Genomic DNA, 24,522 nt, shown 5'->3' on the forward strand with positions numbered 1-24,522 from the left:
GGCTAATAGGAGGCATATGGGGGCTAATTGGAGGCATATAGGGGCTAATTGGGGGCTAATAGGAGGGCTAATTGGAGGCATATGGGGGCTAATTGGAGGCATATGGGGCTAATTGGAGGCATAAGGGGGCTAATTGGAGGCATATGGGGTCTATGGGGCTAATTGGAGGCATATGGGGTTAATTGGAGGCATATGGGGGCTAATTGGGGGCTAATAGGAGGCATATGGGGGCTAATAGGAGGCATATGGGGGCTAATTGAAGGCATATGGGGGCTAATTGGAGGCATATGGAGCTAATTGGAGGCATATGGGGCTAATAAGAGGCATAATGGGGGCTAATTAGAGGCATAATGTGGGCTAATGAGGCATAATGTGGGCTAATGAGGCATAATGGGGGCTAATGGGGCTAATAAGAAGAATAATGGGGGCTAATGAGGCATAAGGGCTTATAATGGGGGCTAATGAGGCATAAGGGCTGATATGGGGCTGATATGGGAGTGATGAGAGGCATAATGAGGGCTAATGAGAGGCATAATGTGTCATCCACAGATCCCCCATAACAGTGTGTCTTCCACAGATCCACCATAACAGTGTGTCATCCACAGATGCCCCCATAACAGTGTGTCTTCCACAGATCCACCATAACAGTGCGCCTGTGCACTGACGAGAGACAGAAAGAAGGGGAAAGAATCCGTGGAAGCAAGCAGAGGACGGCACAGCAGATGACTCAATAGCTTCTTTTGTAAGTAAATTGTTTTATTATAACTGTATCCCTGCAGACCGCAACTCTCTCGTATTTTGTAATCTTATTTCTATATACTTATTTTGTTTTTGCCCCCCCATTTTTGACTGTGGTATCTTTGTGCCCCCCCTATATATTGTTCCTAGAGTCGCCACTGGTTACAGCTGCCCTGCCCTATAAAAAAACACACACCAGTTCTGGGTTTGCTTTTCACAAGAAGCATTGCCTGATGTGAATGAAGCCTCACACAAAAGAGCTCTCAGAAGACCTATGATTAAGAATTGTTGACTTGCATAAAGTTGGAAAGGGTTATAAAAGTATCTCCAAAAGCCTTGCTGTTCATCAGTCCACGGTAAGACAAATTGTCTATAAATGGAGAAAGTTCAGCACTGCTGCTACTCTCCCTAGGAGTGGCCGTCCTGTAAAGATGACTGCAAGAGCACAGCGCAGACTGCTCAATGAGGTGAAGAAGAATCCTAGAGTGTCAGCTAAAGACTTACAAAAGTCTCTGGCATATGCTAACATCCCTGTTAGTGAATCTACGATATGTAAAACACTAAACAAGAATGGATTTCATGGGAGGATACCACAGAGGAAGCCACTGCTGTCCAAAAAAAACATTGCTGCACGTTTTTACAGTTTGCACAAGAGCCCCTGGATGTTCCACAGCAGTACTGGCAAAATATTCTGTGGACAGATGAAACCAAAGTTGAGTTGTTTGGAAGAAACACACAACACTATGTGTGGAGAAAAAGAGGCACAGCACACCAACCTCAAAACCTCATCCCAACTGTGAAGTATGGTGGTGGGGGCATCATGGTTTGGGGCTGCTTTGCTGCGTCAGGGCCTGGACGGATTGCTATCATCGAAGGAAAAATGAATTGCCAAGTTTATCAAGACATTTTGCAGGAGAACTTAAGGCCATCTGTCCACCAGCTGAAGCTCAACAGAAGATGGGTGTTGCAACAGGACAACGACCCAAAGCATAGAAGTAAATCAACAACAGAATGGCTTAAACAGAAGAAAATACGCCTTCTGGAGTGGCCCAGTCAGAGTCCTGACCTCAACCCGAGTGAGATGCTGTGGCAGGACCTCAAGAAAGCGATTCACACCAGACATCCCAAGAATATTGCTGAACTGAAACAGTTCTGTAAAGAGGAATGGTCAAGAATCACTCCTGACCGTTGTACACGTCTGATCTGCAACTACAGGAAACGTTTGGTGGAAGTTATTGCTGCCAAAGGAGGGCCAACCAGTTATTTAATCCAAGGGTTCACATACTTTTTCCACCTGCACTGTGAATGTTTACATGGTGTGTTCAATAAAAACATGGTAACATTTCATTCTTTGTGTTATTAGGTTAAGCAGACTGTGATTGTCTATTGTTGGGACTTAGATGAAGATCAGATCACATTTTAGGACCAATTTGTGCAGAAATCCATATCATTCCAAAGGGTTCACATACTTTTTCTTGCAACTGTAAGTATTGTACCTAGTGTGTGCCAATAGATGTGTGACTGGCACTAAGAATATGAAAGTGTTCGGAAAATATCTCTGCTTGTCTGGTAAATGTAATAAGTTGAATAAAGTTAGAGAAGAAATGTGTCCTTGAAGAACGCCCTACCTCTGAATAAGGGTTGGAGTCTCTGGGCTGCTCAAGGCTATGGACTCACACAGATAGCGGTATTTTATGGTCTGATTGTATAGCTCTGCTTTTGCTGAAGTGAGGGAAGAGGGGCTGAGGGCTGCAGTGTGCGGACCCCAGCCTTAAGAGAAAAGACTTGTTAAGAGACATATACTGTAGTTTGCTAAATCCAAACATTCCTTTGATTTGGGAGTTTGGATTCTGCTCAATGCAAAAGAGACTATGAAAAAAGGAGGGGGGGGGGGTGAGGAGTAAGACAAATAGGGTCTAGAATGTGTTTAGTAAGTGATGCAATAACTTTTTACAAGACATAGAAATATTATCTAATAATTTAGTAATTCAGCAATTCTGGGTGTGATGTGCGTATCTGTTTCCAGAAAAGCTGTGTAGCTGAGAGTCATAATCATTCAGTGGAATGTGAGTGGGTGCGGGTTTAGGTCGTATTTGTGTTGAAGTGGTGACTGATGATGCTTAGCAGAGCTGTGTGTGCGGTCTGTACTACAAGTCTAAGGCCCCTTTCACACGGGCGAGTATTCCGCGCGGGTGCGATGCGTGAGTTGAACGCATTGCACCCGCACTGAATCCCGACCCATTCATTTCTATGGGGCTGTTCACATGAGCGGGGATTTTCACGTATCACTTGTGCGTTGCGTGAAAATCGCAGCATGCTCTATTGTGTGTGTTTTTCGCGCAACGCAGGCCCCATAGAAGTGAATGGGGCTGCGTGAAAACCGCAAGCAAGTGCGGATGCGGTGCGATTTTCACGCACGGTTGCTAGGTGACGATCGGGATGGGGACCCGATCTTTATTATTTTCCCTTATAACATGGTTATAAGGGAAAATAATAGCATTCTGAATACAGACTGCATAGTACAATAGCGCTGGAGGGGTTAAAATAAAATAAAAAATCATTTAACTCACCTTAATCCACTTGCTCGCGCAGCCCGGCTTCTCTTCTTTGCTGTGTGCAGGAAAAGGACCTGTGGTGACGTCATTCCGGTCATCACATGATCCATCACCATGGTAAAAGATCATGTGATGGACCATGTGATGAGCGTAGTGACGTGTGAATGTGTATGAAACAAGAAAGTGGAGTACGATGTTTGTTTTTATTTATATCGTGTGCATTAGGGATTTTCATTTTTCTATTGGTGCCAAAAGTTTTGATTGAGCTCTACATTTTTTTTTATTGAATTCAGTAAAACGTTTCCAATTGGCCGTATGAGGCAGCATAAAGCAGTGTACAGATGTTACAGATGTTATCCCAGTGACTGGGTGACGTCTGCTGCAGGGACCGAGGCTTTTCTGTAACTTTATAACTTTATTTTTACAACTATTGGTCGGTTTACTTTGTGACAAACTTTAGGCATCATTTTGGTGTAAAATGTAGCATCTTAAGCCACATCTTTTTACTGGTAATCCACACTTCTTGGTGAAGAAGGTACAGTAGAATTTTCTAAAACTAGATGAGCCACTTCGCACTAAATTTTGGAGCAGTTTATGACATGGTCTCGGTGCAGCTACATTGGTGAATGGGTCCTAAAAAAACCCAATACTGAATGCATTTGCCGTTGCATAGTGATTGTGTCTTCTGTCTGACACCCAATCTTCCATAATGTAAATGTCTTGTTTTTCTGCCCTCTACTAACCTACCTAAACTCGCGGGGCACTATTATAACTCCTGGGCTTCATGTCCTCTATCTTCAGCTTGTGCTCAGCTCACATCTTTCCTTTACTTCTTACAATAAATTGCTTTCCCGCTTATGTTTCCTGCGCCTCAATAACGTCTCTAGAATCCGCCCTCTGTGACAACAGTAAAAACCCGTTAGTTGCATCTTCTGATCATCTTCCCCTCACAAACTCTCCCCGCTCCAATCTGTCTTGGATGCAGCAGCCGGTGTCCTCCATCTGTCCACCTGCTCCACAAGTGTCTCCACCCTGTGCCAGTGACGATGCCTCCACCCTGTGCCAGTCACTACACTAATACCTCCACCCTGTGCCAGTCACTACACTGATACCTCCATCCTGTGCCAGTCACTACACTAATACCTCTACCCTGTGCCAGTCACTACACTGATACCTCCATCCTGTGCCAGTCACTACACTAATACCTCCATCCTGTGCCAGTCACTACACTGATACCTCCATCCTGTGCCAGTGACTACACTAATACCTCTACCCTGTGCCAGTCACTACACTGATACCTCCATCCTGTGCCAGTCACTACACTGATACCTCCACCCTGTGCCAGTCACTACACTGATACCTCCATCCTGTGCCAGTCACTACACTGATACCTCCACCCTGTGCCAGTCACTACACTGATACCTCCACCCTGTGCCAGTCACTACACTGATACCTCCACCCTGTGCCAGTCACTACACTAATACCTCCACCCTGTGCCAGTCACTACACTGATACCTCCACCCTGTGCCAGCCCCTACACTGATACCTCCACCCTGTGCCAGTCACTACACTATTACCTCCACCCTGTGCCAGTCACTACACTATTACCTCCACCCTGTGCCAGTCACTACACTATTACCTCCACCCTGTGCCAGTCACTACACTAATACCTCTACCCTGTGCCAGTCACTACACTAATACCTCCACCTTGTGCCAGTCACTACACTGATACCTCCACCCTGTGCCAGTCACTACACTGATACCTCCACCTTGTGCCAGTCACTACACTAATACCTCCACCCTGTGCCAGTCACTACACTATTACCTCCACCCTGTGCCAGTCACTACACTATTACCTCCACCCTGTGCCAGTCACTACACTATTACCTCCACCCTGTGCCAGTCACTACACTAATACCTCTACCCTGTGCCAGTCACTACACTAATACCTCCACCCTGTGCCAGTCACTACACTAATACCTCCACCCTGTGCCAGTCACTACACTAATACCTCCACCCTGTGCCAGTCACTACACTGATACCTCCACCTTGTGCCAGTCACTACACTAATACCTCCACCCTGTTCCAGTCACTACACTATTACCGCCACCCTGTGCCAGTCACTACACTATTACCTCCACCCTGTACCAGTCACTACACTATTACCTCCACCCTGTACCAGTCACTACACTAATACCTCTACCCTGTGCCAGTCACTACACTAATACCTCCACCTTGTGCCAGTCACTACACTGATACCTCCACCCTGTGCCAGTCACTACACTGATACCTCCACCTTGTGCCAGTCACTACACTAATACCTCCACCCTGTGCCAGTCACTACACTATTACCTCCACCCTGTGCCAGTCACTACACTATTACCTCCACCCTGTGCCAGTCACTACACTATTACCTCCACCCTGTGCCAGTCACTACACTAATACCTCTACCCTGTGCCAGTCACTACACTAATACCTCCACCATGTGCCAGTCACTACACTAATACCTCCACCCTGTGCCAGTCACTACACTGATACCTCCACCTTGTGCCAGTCACTACACTAATACCTCCACCCTGTGCCAGTCACTACACTATTACCTCCACCCTGTGCCAGTCACTACACTATTACCTCCACCCTGTGCCAGTCACTACACTATTACCTCCACCCTGTGCCAGTCACTACACTAATACCTCTACCCTGTGCCAGTCACTACACTAATACCTCCAACTTGTGCCAGTCACTACACTGATACCTCCACCCTGTGCCAGTCACTACACTGATACCTCCACCTTGTGCCAGTCACTACACTAATACCTCCACCCTGTGCCAGTCACTACACTATTACCTCCACCCTGTGCCAGTCACTACACTATTACCTCCACCCTGTGCCAGTCACTACACTATTACCTCCACCCTGTGCCAGTCACTACACTAATACCTCTACCCTGTGCCAGTCACTACACTAATACCTCCACCTTGTGCCAGTCACTACACTAATACCTCCACCCTGTGCCAGTCACTACACTGATACCTCCACCTTGTGCCAGTCACTACACTAATACCTCCACCCTGTGCCAGTCACTACACTATTACCTCCACCCTGTGCCAGTCACTACACTATTACCTCCACCCTGTGCCAGTCACTACACTATTACCTCCACCCTGTGCCAGTCACTACACTAATACCTCTACCCTGTGCCAGTCACTACACTGATACCTCCACCTTGTGCCAGTCACTACACTGATACCTCCACCCTGTGCCAGTCACTACACTGATACCTCCACCTTGTGCCAGTCACTACACTAATACCTCCACCCTGTGCCAGTCACTACACTATTACCTCCACCCTGTGCCAGTCACTACACTATTACCTCCACCCTGTGCCAGTCACTACACTATTACCTCCACCCTGTGCCAGTCACTACACTAATACCTCTACCCTGTGCCAGTCACTACACTAATACCTCCACCTTGTGCCAGTCACTACACTAATACCTCCACCCTGTGCCAGTCACTACACTGATACCTCCACCTTGTGCCAGTCACTACACTAATACCTCCACCCTGTGCCAGTCACTACACTATTACCTCCACCCTGTGCCAGTCACTACACTATTACCTCCACCCTGTGCCAGTCACTACACTATTACCTCCACCCTGTGCCAGTCACTACACTAATACCTCTACCCTGTGCCAGTCACTACACTAATACCTCCACCTTGTGCCAGTCACTACACTAATACCTCTACCCTGTGCCAGTCACTAGACTAATACCTCCACCCTGTGCCAGTCACTACACTAATACCTCCACCCTGTGCCAGTCACTACACTAATACCTCTACCCTGTGCCAGTCACTACACTATTACCTCCACCCTGTGCCAGTCACTACACTATTACCTCCACCCTGTGCCAGTCACTACACTAATACCTCTACCCTGTGCCAGTGACGATGCCTCCACCCTGTGCCAGTGACGATGCCTCCACCCTGTGCCAGTCACTACACTGATACCTCTACCTTGTGCCAGTCACTACACTGATGCCTCCACCCTGTGCCAGTCACTACACTGATGCCTCCACCCTGTGCCAGTCACTACACTAATACCTCCACCCTGTGCCAGTCACTACTCTAATACCTCCACCCTGTGCCAGTCACTAGACTAATACCTCCACCTTGTGCCAGTCACTACACTAATACCTCCACCCTGTGCCAGTCACTACACTAATACCTCCACCTTGTGCCAGTCACTACACTAAAACCTCTACCTTGTGCCAGTCCCTACACTGATGCCTCCACCCTGTGCCAGTCACTACACTAATACCTCCACCCTGTGCCAGTCACTACACTAATACCTCCACCCTGTGCCAGTCACTACACTAATACCTCTACCCTGTGTCAGTGACGATGCCTCCACCCTGTGCCAGTGACTGTGACGATGCCTCCACCCTGTGCCAGTCACTACACTGATACCTCTACCTTGTGCCAGTCACTACACTAATACCTCCACCTTGTGCCAGTCACTACACTAATACCTCCACCCTGTGCCAGTCACTACACTAATACCTCCACCCTGTGCCAGTCACTACACTGATACCTCCACCCTGTGCCAGTTACTACACTGATACCTCCACCCTGTGCCAGTCACTACACTGATACCTCTACCCTGTGCCAGTCACTACACTAATACCTCCACCCTGTGCCAGTCACTACACTAATACCTCCACCTTGTCTACTCACTGCACTACACTAATACCTCTACCCTGTGCCAGTCACTACACTAATACCTCCAGGGTGGTCAGCAACCTCCTATACTCCAGCCGTTGTAAAAACTACAACTTCCAGCATGCTCCATTCACTTCTATGGGAGTTCTGTGAACAGCTGAGTAAGTGGCATGCTGGGAGTCGTTTCACCACACCTGGATTGCCGAATGTTGCTGATCCCTGCTCTACCCTGTGCCAGTCACTACACTGCTGCCCCCTCTCTGTGCCATCCTTTGTATGTCCTGCCCATTCACTATAGAATTAGTTTTAAAGTACTCATTCTCACCCGCAGAGCTCCCCTCCATGATGCACCCACCACTCTATATCTCCTCCCTCATCTATGTCTGCCAACCCACCCATGGTTTTCAGGGACACATAACTGTAAACCACAGAATTTGAGCACCTTGTAACTGGAGATCGCTGCTTCTTCTATAGATAACCTTCACATGAGCCCCTCTCTTGTCCAAAGTATCAGGGGAGAGGAAGGCAAGAAAGCCTCCAGTGGTGCAATATTACTGCCCTCTGGTTCCTTGCTGATTTTTATAGTCATGTGACAGAAAACATTGCAGAACCCACCGTTTTGTAGAGTCAGGCGAATGAATAGTTGCAATTACCATCAACTTGTCCAAAAATATTACCTATACTAATGGATTGTAACACACATGAATACATATTAGTGTGCACTTCATGCAACTTATAGTGCATAGGTTTACTACATGCTTAAAGGGAACCTGTCATGTTGAACGTGGTCTCTGATCTGAAGGCCGCATGATATAGAGCAATTGCGGACAAGAATAGGCAGTTCTATGGTGTTGCCGGCCAGGTGTATTGCGGATCCGCAATACACTACGGACATGTGAATGGACCCTTATACTGAATCCTTTCCCATAAATTTATATATTTATCTGCTCAGCTCCTCCTGCTCTATAACATGCCGCCTGCAGATTACACTGTATGGCCGGCGCAGCACTATGAAGTGCATTTTGCGCTGTGGCATTAGAAGAATTTTAAAATCTCTGACTTTTAGTCTAACCAGACTGTCCATTACGCTGTAATTCCTCTGGCGCCGTTCTATAGAAACAGTAGGTGTAACGAGCACACCAAATGCTAGAAATAACTTCTTTATTAACTTCAACTTTTCTTCATATATAACACTGCCGCCTCCGCAGCAGATAGTCCATGTACAAAACACGTGTTGGAAAGATATCACAAAATGGCGGTATGCATAAGATGGTGGTTCAACTGTTCAATCTTGTCATTCAACATAAAATGGTGGATATATTTCTCTCTTGAGTATCTGTACTCTCACTTTAGTTATTTAAGCACTTTATGATCTCTCTGAGAGGTATATCTGAGGTCTAATAGTTCTACTGCAGATTGCTTTTGCAATTTGTATGGATTGTATGGCTCAGTATGGTTGCAATTGGTGGAACTGTAAGTAAACACATATATATCTAGCTCAGTATACAGTTCTAAACACAATACTAACAATATGAACATTATATAACTGTTTTAAATACCTATATTGGCCTCTTGTTCCCATAAAACTCAGCTCTCAGTGGAGTGAATGTCTCTTCAGCTCCTGTCTCTGGTGAATAATGATTCTAGCAGCAGGAGCTGGGGGAATTCCCAACGGGCTGTATGAGAAGCTGTCTGTGATTGGTGAAAACTCTTGCTGTGTGAGAAGCTGGCTGTGATTGGTCTAGACTTCTGCCCAGCAACAACAGATTAACTCTATGCTTTCTGTTGTTTCTGCTGTGTCACTGAGCTTACCTTACATTACAAAATGAATCTTAAAGGCATATTATCTGTATCTGCTTCTGTGAACACAAAATATAACAGTAATATGACATCCAAAACATGATGTCACAGTAAATAACTCTGCTTTTGTCTTTAACACATAAACATAGGAACTGTATTAAGGCTATTGGCAGGTGTAGCTGTATTCACATATAAGCTATACGAGCAACCTAGGACAGGTCCTAGCTGGCCAGCTACACGCTGCATTATCATGGAATAGCTCAGCACTAAATGAAAGCGCTTACCAGAAGCTAACCAGCACATTTTACATATTGATCATCACCTAAACATTAAACATATTAAAAAGGATTATCAAGTCAAAACATAGAGATGGTTGGAGGAGACTACTGCTCAAACAAGATCTAAATCTAAAAGCCATCTAATATATTTTTATTCAATTAAAGTAGATTGTATCCTCTCAATAGGCTGGTGCTATATAAATATAGGTTACTAGCAGGGTGACCCGGCTCCGCACAGGTATATTTCGACTGTTTAATTTAATCTTTGTGTGAGGTTAAAAGACATCGACAGTGTCCCCCATAATAGTGACTTCTACAGCACCCCTCTACCTTAACATTGACCACCACAGCGGTCCACCCCCTTACCAATGATCTCCACAGAGGCCCGGCCCCTTAACATTGACCACCACAGCAGCCCACCCCCTTACCAGTGATCTCCACAGAGGCCCGGCCCCTTAACATTGACCACCACAGCAGCCCACCCCCTTACCAGTGATCTCCACAGAGGCCCGGCCCCTTACCAGTGACCACCACTGCACCTTGCCCTCTTAAAGGGAATCTGTCACCTGGTTTGAGCATATTAAGGTGTTACTACTGCCATGTACAATAAAATACCTTATTTCTTGCTGTAGTCTTTATTTTTTGTTTCATGGTTTCATTAGCGATAAAATCCACTTTTTATGTTATGCAACTGAGTGTCCAAGGTGCCCAGAGGGGCGTTATTATCCTAATCTGGAGCCCAGGAACTCCCCCGTACAGTGCCCAGCCCGCCTTCCTTTAGAGCCCAAGCACGCCTCTTCCAGCGTAAGTAACTGCCGACACCCGATCTCTGTGCCACAGCCGCCCCCCCCCCCCCCCTCCGCTATATGATTATTTGGATGTAACTACTCCCACAGATTCCTTGCGTCCGCTCGGTGAAATCTCGCGCAGGCCGTCCGCGGTACTCAGCGCATGCTCAGTGACACATTTGGTCCGTAATGAAGTGGTTAATCAGATTTTGTATTGTTTAGCAGCTTAGTCTCATCTTCAACCGATTGTCTATGTAGACTCCATCACTATTCATTTTTACTCTTTTTTTAATATGAACTCTTATCTAATCCAGTGTCAAGTTTGGTGTTCATTAGTGAAGTCTCTTCATTGTCCTCCTCCTCTGATAATGATGATAATTCTTCCTCATCAATTGGTTTATTGAGGAGATGTGATGTTTCTTCCTTCTCTTTCTTCTGGTCCAGTTCTTCTTCGTCTTCACCGGTAGAACATTCCTCTAAGTCATCAGTCTTCTTTCCATGAGATAGTTCATTGGTGGGTAGTGAATGGCCTTCAGTCCTTTCTTCTCCAGGTGCTTCATTAGCTGGACACACTGCTCTGATATTTCCATTTGTCCTTGTACCTTCACTGTTATCGTATTCCCCCAATTCATCACTTTCTTTTTCCACGTTATGATCTGGTGCCGGCATTTTCTGCTTCTCTTCTTCATGAATTGATCCATTGACTGGACACAAGCCTTCTCTGTCCTCCCACCTCGGCTCCTGTATATGTCTCTCTTCTACGGTCTCGTTATGTGTTGTCTGTCTCTGGTCATATGCTTCTGCTTGATCTTCTGGTAACTTTGGGGAAGGGACTTTTTCTGGACTTTTATCATTGTGTGATGGTCTTTGTTCTGCATGAAATAGAACAATCTTAGTTCAGAGCTAATACTAAAGACACATACAGTATGTGGTTATTACAAGTATCAGGCTAATGGAGATGATGTATGATCTCCAGTGTACATTGCCACCATGCTCCACTTCAGGACTATTATTTGCAGATCATTAGCATTCTGATTTAGAAATAGTTGGAAGCAGGACCATCAGACAAACATGTAAGGCTAAGGCTTAATGTAGACTTTTTGGTGAAATGACAGTATCATGCATGTTTATCCCGTATCTGTCTTCTAGATATTTTCACAATCAACAGTGACATGAAAATTACTGTTAAAGGGAGTCTGTCACCTTATTTTCCCCAATATATCTCAGAGCACTGCCCCACAGAAGATTGCAGACACATCCCATACATCCCTGTGTGCACTGTGTGTCTGTATTCCATGTCCAGGAAAGCATTCTGCTGGAAAACAGCGCCCAAGTGTCCAAAGCCAGTGGCGTGCCTAGGGTGTTTGGCATCCATGGCGGGTCCTTTCTTTGGCACTCCCTTCCCCCCAATACTTAAAAAAAAATTGTACACCCTCACAGTAGTTATGCCCACATTGTGCCCTCTCACAGTAGTTATGCCCACATTGTGACCCCCTCACAGTAGTTATGCCCTCTCTGTGCCCCTTTTACAGTTGTAATTCCCTTTTTGTGCCCCCTTTATAGTAATAATCCCAATTGTGCCCCCTTCATAGTAATAATCCCAATTTTGCCCCCTTTATAGTAATAATGCCCACTGTGCCCCCTTCATAGTAATAATGCCCATTGTGCTCCCTTTATAGAAGTAATGCCATCTGTGCCCCCTCAATAGTAGAAGTCCCCATTGTGCTCCTTCTCAGTAATAATGCCCACTGCAGGCTGAATGGTGGAGCAGGGAAAAGTCTTCCTGCTTCACCATTCTGTGGTCCGCCGGCTTCAAGGAGGGGAGGAGCGCGAAGAGCGTAGTGGTGAGTGACAGGACCCAGCTCCCTGCACTCCAGAAATGAGCGCTTCCATCTGTATTGATGGAAGCGCTCATTGCTTCTGGCACCTCCCCCCCCCCCCGAAAGCCAGCACCTGGGGCGGACCACCCCCCTTAGTACGCCACTGCCAAAAGCAAACCAGACTGAAGAGGGGAGGGCTGCTTTAGCTGCTCATATTTTGGGATTGGTACCAGCTAGAAATTTCGCCTTGTTTGAAAGCTGGCATTCTAACCTTTCAAACAATACCAGAACCACAGCATTATATCCACTGTATCAGAAGATATAGCCATTAGAAATCAAGTCAGGAGTGAAAGCTGTTTTTACTTTCACTTTCAGCTGGGCACTTGGGAGCTGTTTTCCAGCAGAATAAATGCTTTTTGTGGACACGGAATACAGACACATAGAGCACACAGGGATGCTTGGAAAGTGTTTGCAATTTTCTATGGGGCAGTGTTGTTAGTTATATTGGTGAAAATGAGGTGACCGACTCCCTCTAAATCTTACTCTGCCTCATGGCTCCTGGTATGCCCTGGGAAGAGGGCCGCCATATGATGCAAGTGCACCTCCAACCCAAATCGCCACAGAAAAGCTATGGTGTCATTCTTTAAGGGTCCAGCCGCACAGTAAGGATTCTGCAGGCAGTTTTGGAGTGAATTGAAAAAAGAGGAAAACGTGTTCCTGTCCTTTCTCTCCTTTTCTGATAGACTCCTGATTTCTGCCTCCAGGACTGCATCAGAAACCTGAACGTGTGACCGAATCCTAATGCTGGTTTCACACGGGCGTTGTAATGCGTTTTGCACGCGTGTGAGAAAAATCGGCCTGTTTGGTACCCAAACCCGAACTTCTTCACAGAAGTTCGGGTTTTGATTAGGTGTTGTGTAGATTGTATTATTTTCCTATATAACATGGTTATAAGGGAAAATAATAGCAATCTTTAATACAGAATGCATAGTACAATAGCGCTGGAGGGGGTTAAAAAAATTTATAATAATAATTTAATTAACCTTAATCCACTTGTTTGCGCAGCCCGGCTTCGCTTCTGTCTTCTTCTTTGAGGAATAGGACCTTTGATGATGTCACTGCGCTCATCACTTGGTCCATCACGTGATCTTTTACCATGGTGATTGATCATGTGACGGACCATGTGATGAGCGTAGTGACATCACCACAGGTCCTTTTCCTGCTGCACAGCAAAGATAAAGACAGAAGAGATGCCGGCTGCGTGAACAAGTGGATTAAGGTGAGTTAAATTATTATTATTTTTTTGAACCCCTCCAGCGCTATTGTACTATATATTCTGTATTAAGAATGCTATTATTTTCCCTTATAACCATGTTATAAGGGAAAATAATAATGATCGGGTCTCCATCCCGATCGTCTCCTAGCAACCGTGCGTGAAAATCGCACCGCATCCGCACTTTCTTGGAGATGCTTGCCATTTTCACGCAGCCCCATTTACTTCTATGGGGCCTGAGTTGCGTGGAAAACGCACAAAATAGAGCATGCTGCGAATTTCATGGAACGCACAAGTGATGCGTGAAAATCACCGCTCGTGTGCACAGCCCCATAGAAATGAATGGGTCCGGATTCAGTGCGGGTGCAATGCGTTCACCTCAAGCATTGCACCAGTGCGGAAATCTCGCCCGTGTGAAAGGGGCCTAAGAGTTTTCTTCAGTCCCGGCTGTTCATGCAGATGCGTGCCTGTCAATCACATCCACACTCCACAGGACCAATGGTGACATACACATGGCGTTGTGAGGGATACTACATACTACAAAAGCCTGCATCTCAGCGATCGTTAACGTGACCTGGGTTCAAGAAGAAGAAAATCGCAGTCACTGGGGCCTGAACAGGACATTTACTCGGGTCCTTCATTTTCCCCTTTTTAGTTGCCGGTCTGCTGATTCCTGGTCACACCGCCTCTCAGGCCGATGTACACTGTGCATTCTGTAGTCCGAGGCGCTTACTACTTGCCCAGTCCTGCCACCCGATTGGACAGCAGTGCCTGGGATTGTCAAATGCGCAGTATGCGGCAGGTAGTCTGACCATCTTGGACGACAGAACAGGTGACGGGGATTTGGCAGATCTGCAGCTGAAAGGATTAAAAGAAGGAAACCAAGCGCTCTGTTCGCTCTCAGTCAAGCCTCATTCACACATCAGTGTTTCACGGACGCGTGCTGTACGTGTTCTCCGCGGACAGCACACGTCCTCATTCATTTTAATGTGTGTATTCACTGGTAATGTGTGTGACGTATATACGTAACTAACGTCACATGGATTACTTACCAGTCACGGACAGTTTCCCTGTTCTCCTCTCAATCATCTCCCCAGACCTTGAGGGCGTCACTCTGCAGATATATTCTGCTCCATCATCTGATGATTTTACTGAGGTGAGATGTAGATAGGCTTTACAGGTGAGGCCATGGTCTGATTCTTCTTGGAGGCCTATGGTTTGGAACCTTCGTTGATCATTTGCAGGTATTGGTTCCTCGGTTTCGGGCTTCTTTTCATACCATGTTATGTCGTGTTTGCCATTATCGTAATTATGTAGTGCACACTCCATCGTGGCTCTCTTATTCAGTATCAGCTCCGGTACCGTTATTTCTCCAATCTGGAGGTCAGGCCGAGTTCCTGTGCAAATACAACAGAATACGGAGGCATTCAGTGAAGAAAACCCATGGGCAACGCTGCAGGTACAGTTTGTACTTCTCAATATTTCTGGTGCCCGCGTTTCACGTTGTCATATGATATTGTAGAAGCATACATCCCGGTAATATCAGAGCTGATATTGTGATGAGATGATACACAGGGATATTGTCTGATTGTCGGCAGCGTTCCCTCTAAGCCTTTGTACCCCTGAACAGAACGGTTAGGGACTAGTAACGAGCAGGAGGTGGCATATTCTATTTCGCGAATATTCAATTGAATATTTGCCTTATATTCGTCGAAATCGAATATTCGTCATTATTCTATTTATCGCGAATTATATGCGATTTAATTATTCTCGTATTGCAATTTTCTTTTAACTGTATAAGGCAACTTTCCTATTGGTTGGCTATGGCTATTGGCTAATATGTGCATTTTACGAATATTTGCTATATTGCTATATAGTCTTATTTTAGAATATGACAAATATTCTAAAAAACAAAGTTATAGCAATATAGCGAATATTCGTAAAATACACATACAGACTGCATTTTAGCTAATATAGGGCTATAATCTTATTTTTATAGTCTAATTTATTTTTGTCTCTTCTGAACTTCAGATCTGGAAAAAATGTACACTAATAAAAAAAAATACTATAGCACTATATTAGCTAAATTGCAGTCTATATGTGTATTTTACAAATATTCGCTATATTGCTATATATTCTTGTTTTACAATATGCCGAATATTCTAAAAAACGAATATATAGCAATATAGGGAATATTTTCGTTATTTAGAATATTCGACTTTTTGTTTTTTTAAATCTGTACTGTTATTCCACTTTGGCATACTCCTCCCCGACAAGCGTCCCCGTCACCATGGGAACGCCTGTGGGTTAGAATATACCATCGGATCTGAGTTTTCCCGATCACAGGGAAAACTCAGATCCGATGGTATTTTCTAACCCACAGGCGTTCCCATGGTGACGGGGACGCTTGTCGGGGAGGAGTATGCAAACAACTGTACAGTTTGGAAAAAAAAAAGGCAAATATTCAAAATAATGAATATATTCCCTATATTGCTATATATTCGTTTTTTTAGAATATTCGTCATTTTTTTCCATATAAAAACATGATTCCTCCCTGCTTAAGTTGCTTGTGGGCCAATGACTCATTGACCCACAAGAAAGAAGCAGGGAGGAATCATGTTTTCAGCGCTATAGCATTTTATTCGAAATATTCGCGAATTAGCGAAGTTGCGATATTCGCGATAAATATTCGCTATTTGAATATTCGCGTTCAACGTTATTAGGGACCTTAAATATTCATCTATGGTGCAAAGGGCTACAGAGCATCCAGGCAAATAGCATTAAAAAACATTCCGGGACTAACACAGTGAAGGTTATTGTCTGAATCCCTGGTGGTCCAAGGCAGTCATGGGGTTAATATTTGTATCCTTAGTGGCCAGGATGCTGTGTGATCTAGGGCAGTGACATGGTTCATATTATTTTTCCTGGTGGTCTCGGGGCAATGAAGGCGTTGATTTACACAGCAGTATATAAGGATGTGATTTCACAAATGTTTTGTCTTCCTCCTTAATTCTTACAGCAAATGTATAATAATGGGAAAAGGGTAGAAAATAATTATATGTCCATGCAAAAGAATGGGGTCGGCAGTGCTGAGTGCGGTAAATGTCCCACGGTTCTCACACCTGCACTACTATCATGCGATGTACGGTGGGGCTCTGCTTCACTAGCCGTGCAAAATCAACAAATGAAGAAAAAATGAACAGCGGCCCTCACCATGTAATTCTGTTTGCAGCTTTATTCTGGTTAAAAACAGGAAAGTGCGGGCTCCACACAGCCGTTTCGTGCAACCTGCGCTTTGTCAAGCCTCCCATCATTATGAGTGAATATGGGAGGCTTGACAAAGAGCAGGTAGAGCAAAATGGCTGCTGCCTTATTCATCTGTGTGGTGCCCGCACTTTCCTGCTTTTAACTGTGTTACTTTATGTGATGGAGTTTTACCATTTCATGTACAGTATGTGCAGCGTCCCACTAATGCACGTGGGCACTGCAAAATCTTATTGTGTCACATATCATGCTGTACTTCTTTCCTATGTGAAGTCCCTGTTACCAGGCTGTCAGGTGCACTACACACATTCCACCACTAGATGGAGGTAGCACCACAGTATAGATAGCTCAGTTCAGGCCTAGTTACTATGTGAAGTCCCTGTTACCAGGCTGTCAGGTGCACTACATACATTCCACCACTAGATGGGGGTAGCACCACAGTATATATAGCTCAGTTCAGGCCTAGTTACTATGTGAAGTCCCTGTTACCAGGCTGTCAGGTGCACTACATACATTCCACCACTAGATGGGGGAAGCACCACAGTATATATAGCTCAGTTCAGGCCTAGTTACTATGTGAAGTCCCTGTTACCAGGCTGTCAGGTGCACTACATACATTCCACCACTAGATGGGGAAGCACCACAGTATATATAGCTCAGTTCAGGCCTAGTTACTATGTGAAGTCCCTGTTACCAGGCTGTCAGGTGCACTACATACATTCCACCACTAGATGGGGGTAGCACCACAGTATAGATAGCTCAGTTCAGGCCTAGTTACTATGTGAAGTCCCTGTTACCAGGCTGTCAGGTGCACTACATACATTCCACCACTAGATGGGGGTAGCACCACAGTATATATAGCTCAGTTCAGGCCTAGTTACTATGTGAAGTCCCTGTTACCAGGCTGTCAGGTGCACTACATACATTCCACCACTAGATGGGGGTAGCACCACAGTATATATAGCTCAGTTCAGGCCTAGTTACTATGTGAAGTCCCTGTTACCAGGCTGTCAGGTGCACTACATACATTCCACCACTAGATGGGGAAGCACCACAGTATAGATAGCTCAGTTCAGGCCTAGTTAGTCAGTTGGTAAAATGTAGGAGTTGGTGTTCAGAGAGTGGGAGTTGAATAAGGAGATGGAGTGAGGAGCAGGGGGAAGATGAGGCCCCCTCTCCGCTCAGCTCTCTCTCTTGGGCTCCACGGCCCAGAGGAGCCAACTTGTATCTCAGTGCCAAGCCAGGAAGATAGGCCGAGGTGAAGTCTGTATTCTGCCATTCACTCTTCCGGAGTAGCAAGTTATTGTGGAAAAGACAAAGGAAGGACAAGGCCATTATTCTGGGCTCCAGGCGCCTTTGTATCTAGGTGAAGGATTTATCGGCTTCCGGCAGCCTCACCGTTATTCTAAGGACAGATAAGATTTCTGTTGCATCACTTGTGTGTAGAAGATAAAGACTTGATCTACCTCAACTGAGACTGAAGCAAGGCAAAGAGCTGAGTATTAGTGAGTACATAACTAACTACTATAGCCTGAGACATAACTACCAGTACAGCCTGTTACTGGGATTCATCACATCCAACCTGCTGTTATATAACTGGATGTAAACTGTTATCAAGAACCTGGTTATAGTAAAGTTCTCAGTTGGATTTAAACCTGCCTCATTCTTCTAACTCCATACTACTACTACTACTCTCAGCATTTTGCACCATCAAGGTGCTGGCGTCACGACACTACCTAAGTCAGGGGCCCAGCCGTACAAGCACTCAGGAACCCAATCACCATCAAGGGCACCTCGATCACCACCTGGCCGGTGTCCCCTGTAATGGAGTGTGCCCCGGAGAATCCAGTGCTGTTCTCCCCTTCACTGCACTGCTGGCCCAGGGAGGCGACTGCTAAACCGTGAGTACCCGATGAACTGTATGTACACTTCCACCCACCGTGCACCTCGCGTGTTCTCCCCTGCGGACCGGCACGTTGCATATGTAAGCACAGACCTCCAGTGTACCGTTCACTGGTACTCACCTGTCACCGGTGGCGAGCCCGTGCTTCTGTCACTCCCCGTGGTAAATCTATTTGGACTGGTTAGAGGAACAGCACCGCTCTGTGGATGAGGCGTTCCTGGCGATGTAATAGTAATAAAGTCATACATACGGGAAAGTATCAGACACATTCCTGTCTGCCACGTATCTCACCGTGACCACGTGTTGGTTGTAGCCTCAGCCGTCTGGTGACATTTACTGTCTTTCCTGACAACCCTATAGCTGTATGAGATTCCACTGCTCACGTTCTGCCATGTTGTTCTGTACTACCTGAGGTTAGCGCTCCATGGTGACCACATGCAGTAGGTACAGTCATCATCGTTTTGAGTGAATAAAAAAAAAAAAATATGTAGTTCAATTCTTTATAAATAAATTAAAGGGGTTTTCTGAGAGTATAAAAATGTCCCCCCATGTGCCGGGCCCCCCACATTGAATATACTTACCTGGGTCCCCGCCGCCGCTGCTTCTCCTCGTGCACGGATGAAAACATCTGGTGTCGGGGGAGCAGCCAATGGCCGGCAGGGACGAGCCTTCCTAGTGTCACCCGCAATGCTAGGGAAGCTCGTCCCCTCCTGGCATTGGCTGCTACCAAACCCCCCCCCCCCCCCAACACTGGATCTTTCCATCCGTGCACGAAAAGAAGCAGCAGCGGCAGTGCAGGTAGCGGGGACCCAGGTAAGTATATTAAATGTGGGGGGGCCGGCACATGGGGGACCTTTTTTTACTCTCGGATAACCCCTTTAATATTGCTTCATCCGGATGGGTAGAAAATTGCACATAATAATTTGGAAAATCTGATTTACACAATTGCCTTATTCATCTGTGTGGTGCCCGCACTTTCCTGCTTTTAACTGTGTTCTTTTATGTGATGGAGTTTTATCATTTCATGTCCAGTATGTGCAGCGTCCCACTAGTGCACATGGGCACTGCAAAAGCTTATTGTGTCACATATCATGCTGTACTTCTTTCTGATGTGAAATCCCTGTTACCAGGCTGTCAGATGCACTACACACATTCCACCACTAGATGGGGAAGCACCACAGTATATATAGCTCAGTTCAGGCCTAGTTACTATGTGAAGTCCCTGTTACCAGGCTGTCAGATGCACTACACACATTCCACCACTAGATGGGGGTAGCACCACAGTATATATAGCTCAGTTCAGGCCTAGTTACTATGTGAAGTCCCTGTTACCAGGCTGTCAGATGCACTACACACATTCCACCACTAGATGGGGGTAGCACCACAGTATAGATAGCTCAGTTCAGGCCTAGTTAGTCAGTTGGTAAAATGTAGGAGTTGGTGTTCAGAGTGTGGGAGTTGAAGAAGGAGATGGAGTGAGGAGCAGGGGGAAGGAGAGGTCCCCTCTCCGCTCAGCTTTCTCTTGGGCTCCTCGGCCCAGAGGAGCCAACTTGTATCTCAGTGCCAAGCCAGGAAGATAGGCAGAGGTGAAGTCTGTATTCTACCATTCACTCTTCCGGAGTAGCAAGTTATTGTGGAAAAGACAAAGGAAGGACAAGGCCATTATTCTGGGCTCCAGGCGCCTTTGTATCTAGGTGAAGGATTTATCGGCTTCTGGCAGCCTCACCGTTATTCTAAGGACAGATAAGATTTCTGTTGCATCACTTGTGTAGAAGATAAAGACTTGATCTACCTCAACTGAGACTGAAGCAAGGCAAAGAGCTGAGTATTAGTGAGTACATAACTAACTACTATAGCCTGAGACATAACTACCAGTACAGCCTGTTACTGGGATTCATCACATCCAACCTGCTGTTATATAACTGGATGTAAACTGTTATCAAGAACCTGGTTATAGTAAAGTTCTCAGTTGGATTTAAACCTGCCTCATTCTTCTAACTCCATACTACTACTACTACTCTCAGCATTTTGCACCATCAAGGTGCTGGCGTCACGACACTACCTAAGTCAGGGGCCCAGCCGTACAAGCACTCAGGAACCCAATCACCATCAAGGGCACCTCGATCACCACCTGGCCGGTGTCCCCTGTAATGGAGTGTGCCCCGGAGAATCCAGTGCTGTTCTCCCCTTCACTGCACTGCTGGCCCAGGGAGGCGACTGCTAAACCGTGAGTACCCGATGAACTGTTTGTACACTTCCACCCACCGTGCACCTCGCGTGTTCTCCCCTGCGGACCGGCACGTTGCATATGTAAGCACAGACCTCCAGTGTACCGTTCACTGGTACTCACCTGTCACCGGTGGCGAGCCCGTGCTTCTGTCACTCCCCGTGGTAAATCTATTTGGACTGGTTAGAGGAACAGCACCGCTCTGTGGATGAGGCGTTCCTGGCGATGTAATAGTAATAAAGTCATACATACGGGAAAGTATCAGACACATTCCTGTCTGCCACGTATCTCTCTGTGACCACGTGTTGGTTGTAGCCTCAGCCGTCTGGTGACATTTACTGTCTTTCCTGACAACCCTATAGCTGTATGAGATTCCACTGCTCACCTTCTGCCATGTTGTTCTCTACTACCTGAGGTTAGCGCTCCATGGTGACTTACCACATGCAGTAGGTACAGTCATCATCGTTTTGAGTGAATAAAAAAAAATAAATATGTAGTTCAATTCTTTATAAATAAATTAAAGGGGTTTTCTGAGAGTATAAAAATGTCCCCCCATGTGCCGGGCCCCCCACATTGAATATACTTACCTGGGTCCCCGCCGCCGCTGCTTCTCCTCGTGCACGGATGAAAACATCTGGTGTCGGGGGAGCAGCCAATGGCCGGCAGGGACGAGCCTTCCTAGCGTCACCCGCAATGCTAGGGAAGCTCGTCCCCTCCTGGCATTGGCTGCTACCCCCCCCCCCCCCCAACACTGGATCTTTCCATCCGTGCACGAAAAGAAAAAGAAGCAGCAGCGGCAGTGCAGGTAGCGGGGACCCAGGTAAGTATATTAAATGTGGGGGGGCCGGCACATGGGAGGACATTTTATACTCTCGGATAACCCCTTTAATATTGCTTCATCCAGATGGGTAGAAAATTGCACATAATAATTTGGAAAATCTGATTTACACAATTGCCTTATTCATCTGTGTGGTGCCCGCACTTTCCTGCTTTTAACTGTGTTCTTTTATGTGATGGAGTTTTATCATTTCATGTCCAGTATGTGCAGCGTCCCACTAGTGTACGTGGGCACTGCAAAAGCTTATTGTGTCACATATCATGCTGTACTTCTTTCTGATGTGAAATCCCTGTTACCAGGCTGTCAGGTGCACTACATACATTCCACCACTAGATGGGGGTAGCACCACAGTATATATAGCTCAGTTCAGGCCTAGTTAGTCAGTTGGTAAAATGTAGGAGTTGGTGTTCAGAGTGTTGGAGTTGAAGAAGGAGATGGAGTGAGGAGCAGGGGGAAGGAGAGGTCCCCTCTCCGCTCAGCTTTCTCTTGGGCTCCTCGGCCCAGAGGAGCCAACTTGTATCTCAGTGCCAAGCCAGGAAGATAGGCAGAGGTGAAGTCTGTATTCTACCATTCACTCTTCCGGAGTAGCAAGTGGATTTTGTCAAGTTTATTGTGGAAAAGACAAAGGAAGGACAAAGCCATTATTATAGGCTCCTTTGTATCTAGGTGAAGGATTTATTAGCTTCCAGCAGCCTCACCCTTAGGCCTCATGCACACGACCGTTCTGTTTTTTGCGGTCCCCAAACCGCGGATCTGCAAAAAACGGAAGCCGTCCGTGTGCCTTCTGCAATTTGTGGAACGGAACTGGCAGCACATTGTAGAAATGCCTATTGTCTGCAAAACGGACAAGAATAGGACATGTTATATATTTTTTGCGGGGCTACGGAACGGAGCAACGGATGCGGACAGCACACGGAGTGCTGTCAGCATCTTTTGCGGCCCCATTGAAGTGAATGGGTCCACACCCGAGCCGCAAAAACTGTGGCTCGGATGCGGACCCGAAAAACGGTTGTGTGCGTTCAGGCTTTATTCTAAGGACAGATAAGGTTTCTGTTGCATCACTTGTGTGTAGAAGATAAAGACTTGATCTACCTCAACTGAGACTGAAGCAAGGCGAGAGCTGAGTATCAGTGACTACATAACTAACTACTATAGCCTGAGACATAACTACATGCACAGCCTGTTACTGGGATTCATCACATCCAACCTGCTGTTATATAACTGGATGTAAACCTGGTTATAGTAAAGTTCTCAGTTGGATTGAAACCTGCCTCATTCTTCTAACTCCATACTACTACTACTCTCAGCATTTTGCACCATCAAGGAGCTGGCGTCACGACATTACTTAATTCAGGGGCCCAGCCGCACAAGCACTCAGGAACCCAATCACCATCAAGGGCTCCTCGATCACCACCTGGCCGGTGTCCCCTGTAATGGAGTGTGCCCCGGAGAATCCAGTGCTGTTCTCCCCTTCACTGCACTGCTGGCCCAGGGAGGCGACTGCTAAACCGTGAGTACCCGATGAACTGTTTGTACACTTCCACCCACCGTGCACCTCGCGTGTTCTCCCCTGCGGACCGGCATGTTGCATATGTAAGCACAGACCTCCAGTGTACCGTTCACTGGTACTCACCTGTCACCGGTGGCGAGCCCGTGCTTTTGTCACTCCCCGTGGTAGATATATTTGGACTGGTTAGAGGAACAGCACCGCTCTGTGGATGAGGCGTTCCTGGCGATGTAATAGTAATAAAGTCATACATACGGGAAAGTATCAGACACATTCCTGTCTGCCACGTATCTCTCTGTGACCACGTGTTGGTTGTAGCCTCAGCCGTCTGGTGACATTTACTGTCTTTCCTGACAACCCTATAGCTGTATGAGATTCCACTGCTCACGTTCTGCCATGTTGTTCTCTACTACCTGAAGTGCGCGCTCCATGGTGACTTACCACATGCAGTAGGTATTTTGAGTGAATTTCAAAAAAAATATTTAATTCAATTCTTGATAAATAACTTAAAGGGGTTTTCTGAGAGTATAAAAATGTCCCCCATATGCCGGGCCCCCCACATTGAATATACTTACCTGGGTCCCCGCCGCTGCTGCTTCTCCTCGTGCATGGATGAAAACATCTGGTGTCGGGGGGAGCAGCCAATGGCCGGCAGGGACGAGCCTTCCTAGCGTCACCCGCAATGCTAGGGAAGCTCGTCCCCTCCTGGCATTGGCTGCTACCAAACCCCCCCCCCCCCCCAACACTGGATCTTTCCATCCGTGCACGAAAAGAAGCAGCAGCGGCGGTGCAGGTAGCGAGGACCA

General features: G+C 46.4%; 1 protein-coding gene across 1 annotated transcript in view; it reads right to left on the minus strand.

Annotated features, from left to right (window-relative positions):
* Positions 1-10,770: 10,770 nt before the first annotated feature.
* LOC122945117 overlaps positions 10,771-24,522 on the minus strand; it is a 47,299-nt gene continuing 33,547 nt past the window's right edge. Inside the window, exons 5-9 of the mRNA XM_044303998.1 lie at positions 23,843-23,938; positions 21,495-21,590; positions 19,266-19,361; positions 15,030-15,374; positions 10,771-11,756 (exon numbers count right to left, since the gene is read on the minus strand). Coding sequence (XP_044159933.1) covers positions 11,173-11,756; positions 15,030-15,374; positions 19,266-19,361; positions 21,495-21,590; positions 23,843-23,938 — 1,217 coding nt within the window. The 3' untranslated portion in view covers positions 10,771-11,172. The remainder of the gene's footprint in view (positions 11,757-15,029; positions 15,375-19,265; positions 19,362-21,494; positions 21,591-23,842; positions 23,939-24,522) is intronic.

Source organism: Bufo gargarizans, chromosome 8 (genome assembly GCF_014858855.1).
Source record: "Bufo gargarizans isolate SCDJY-AF-19 chromosome 8, ASM1485885v1, whole genome shotgun sequence".
In the NCBI taxonomy this organism is placed as follows: Eukaryota; Metazoa; Chordata; class Amphibia; order Anura; family Bufonidae; genus Bufo; species Bufo gargarizans.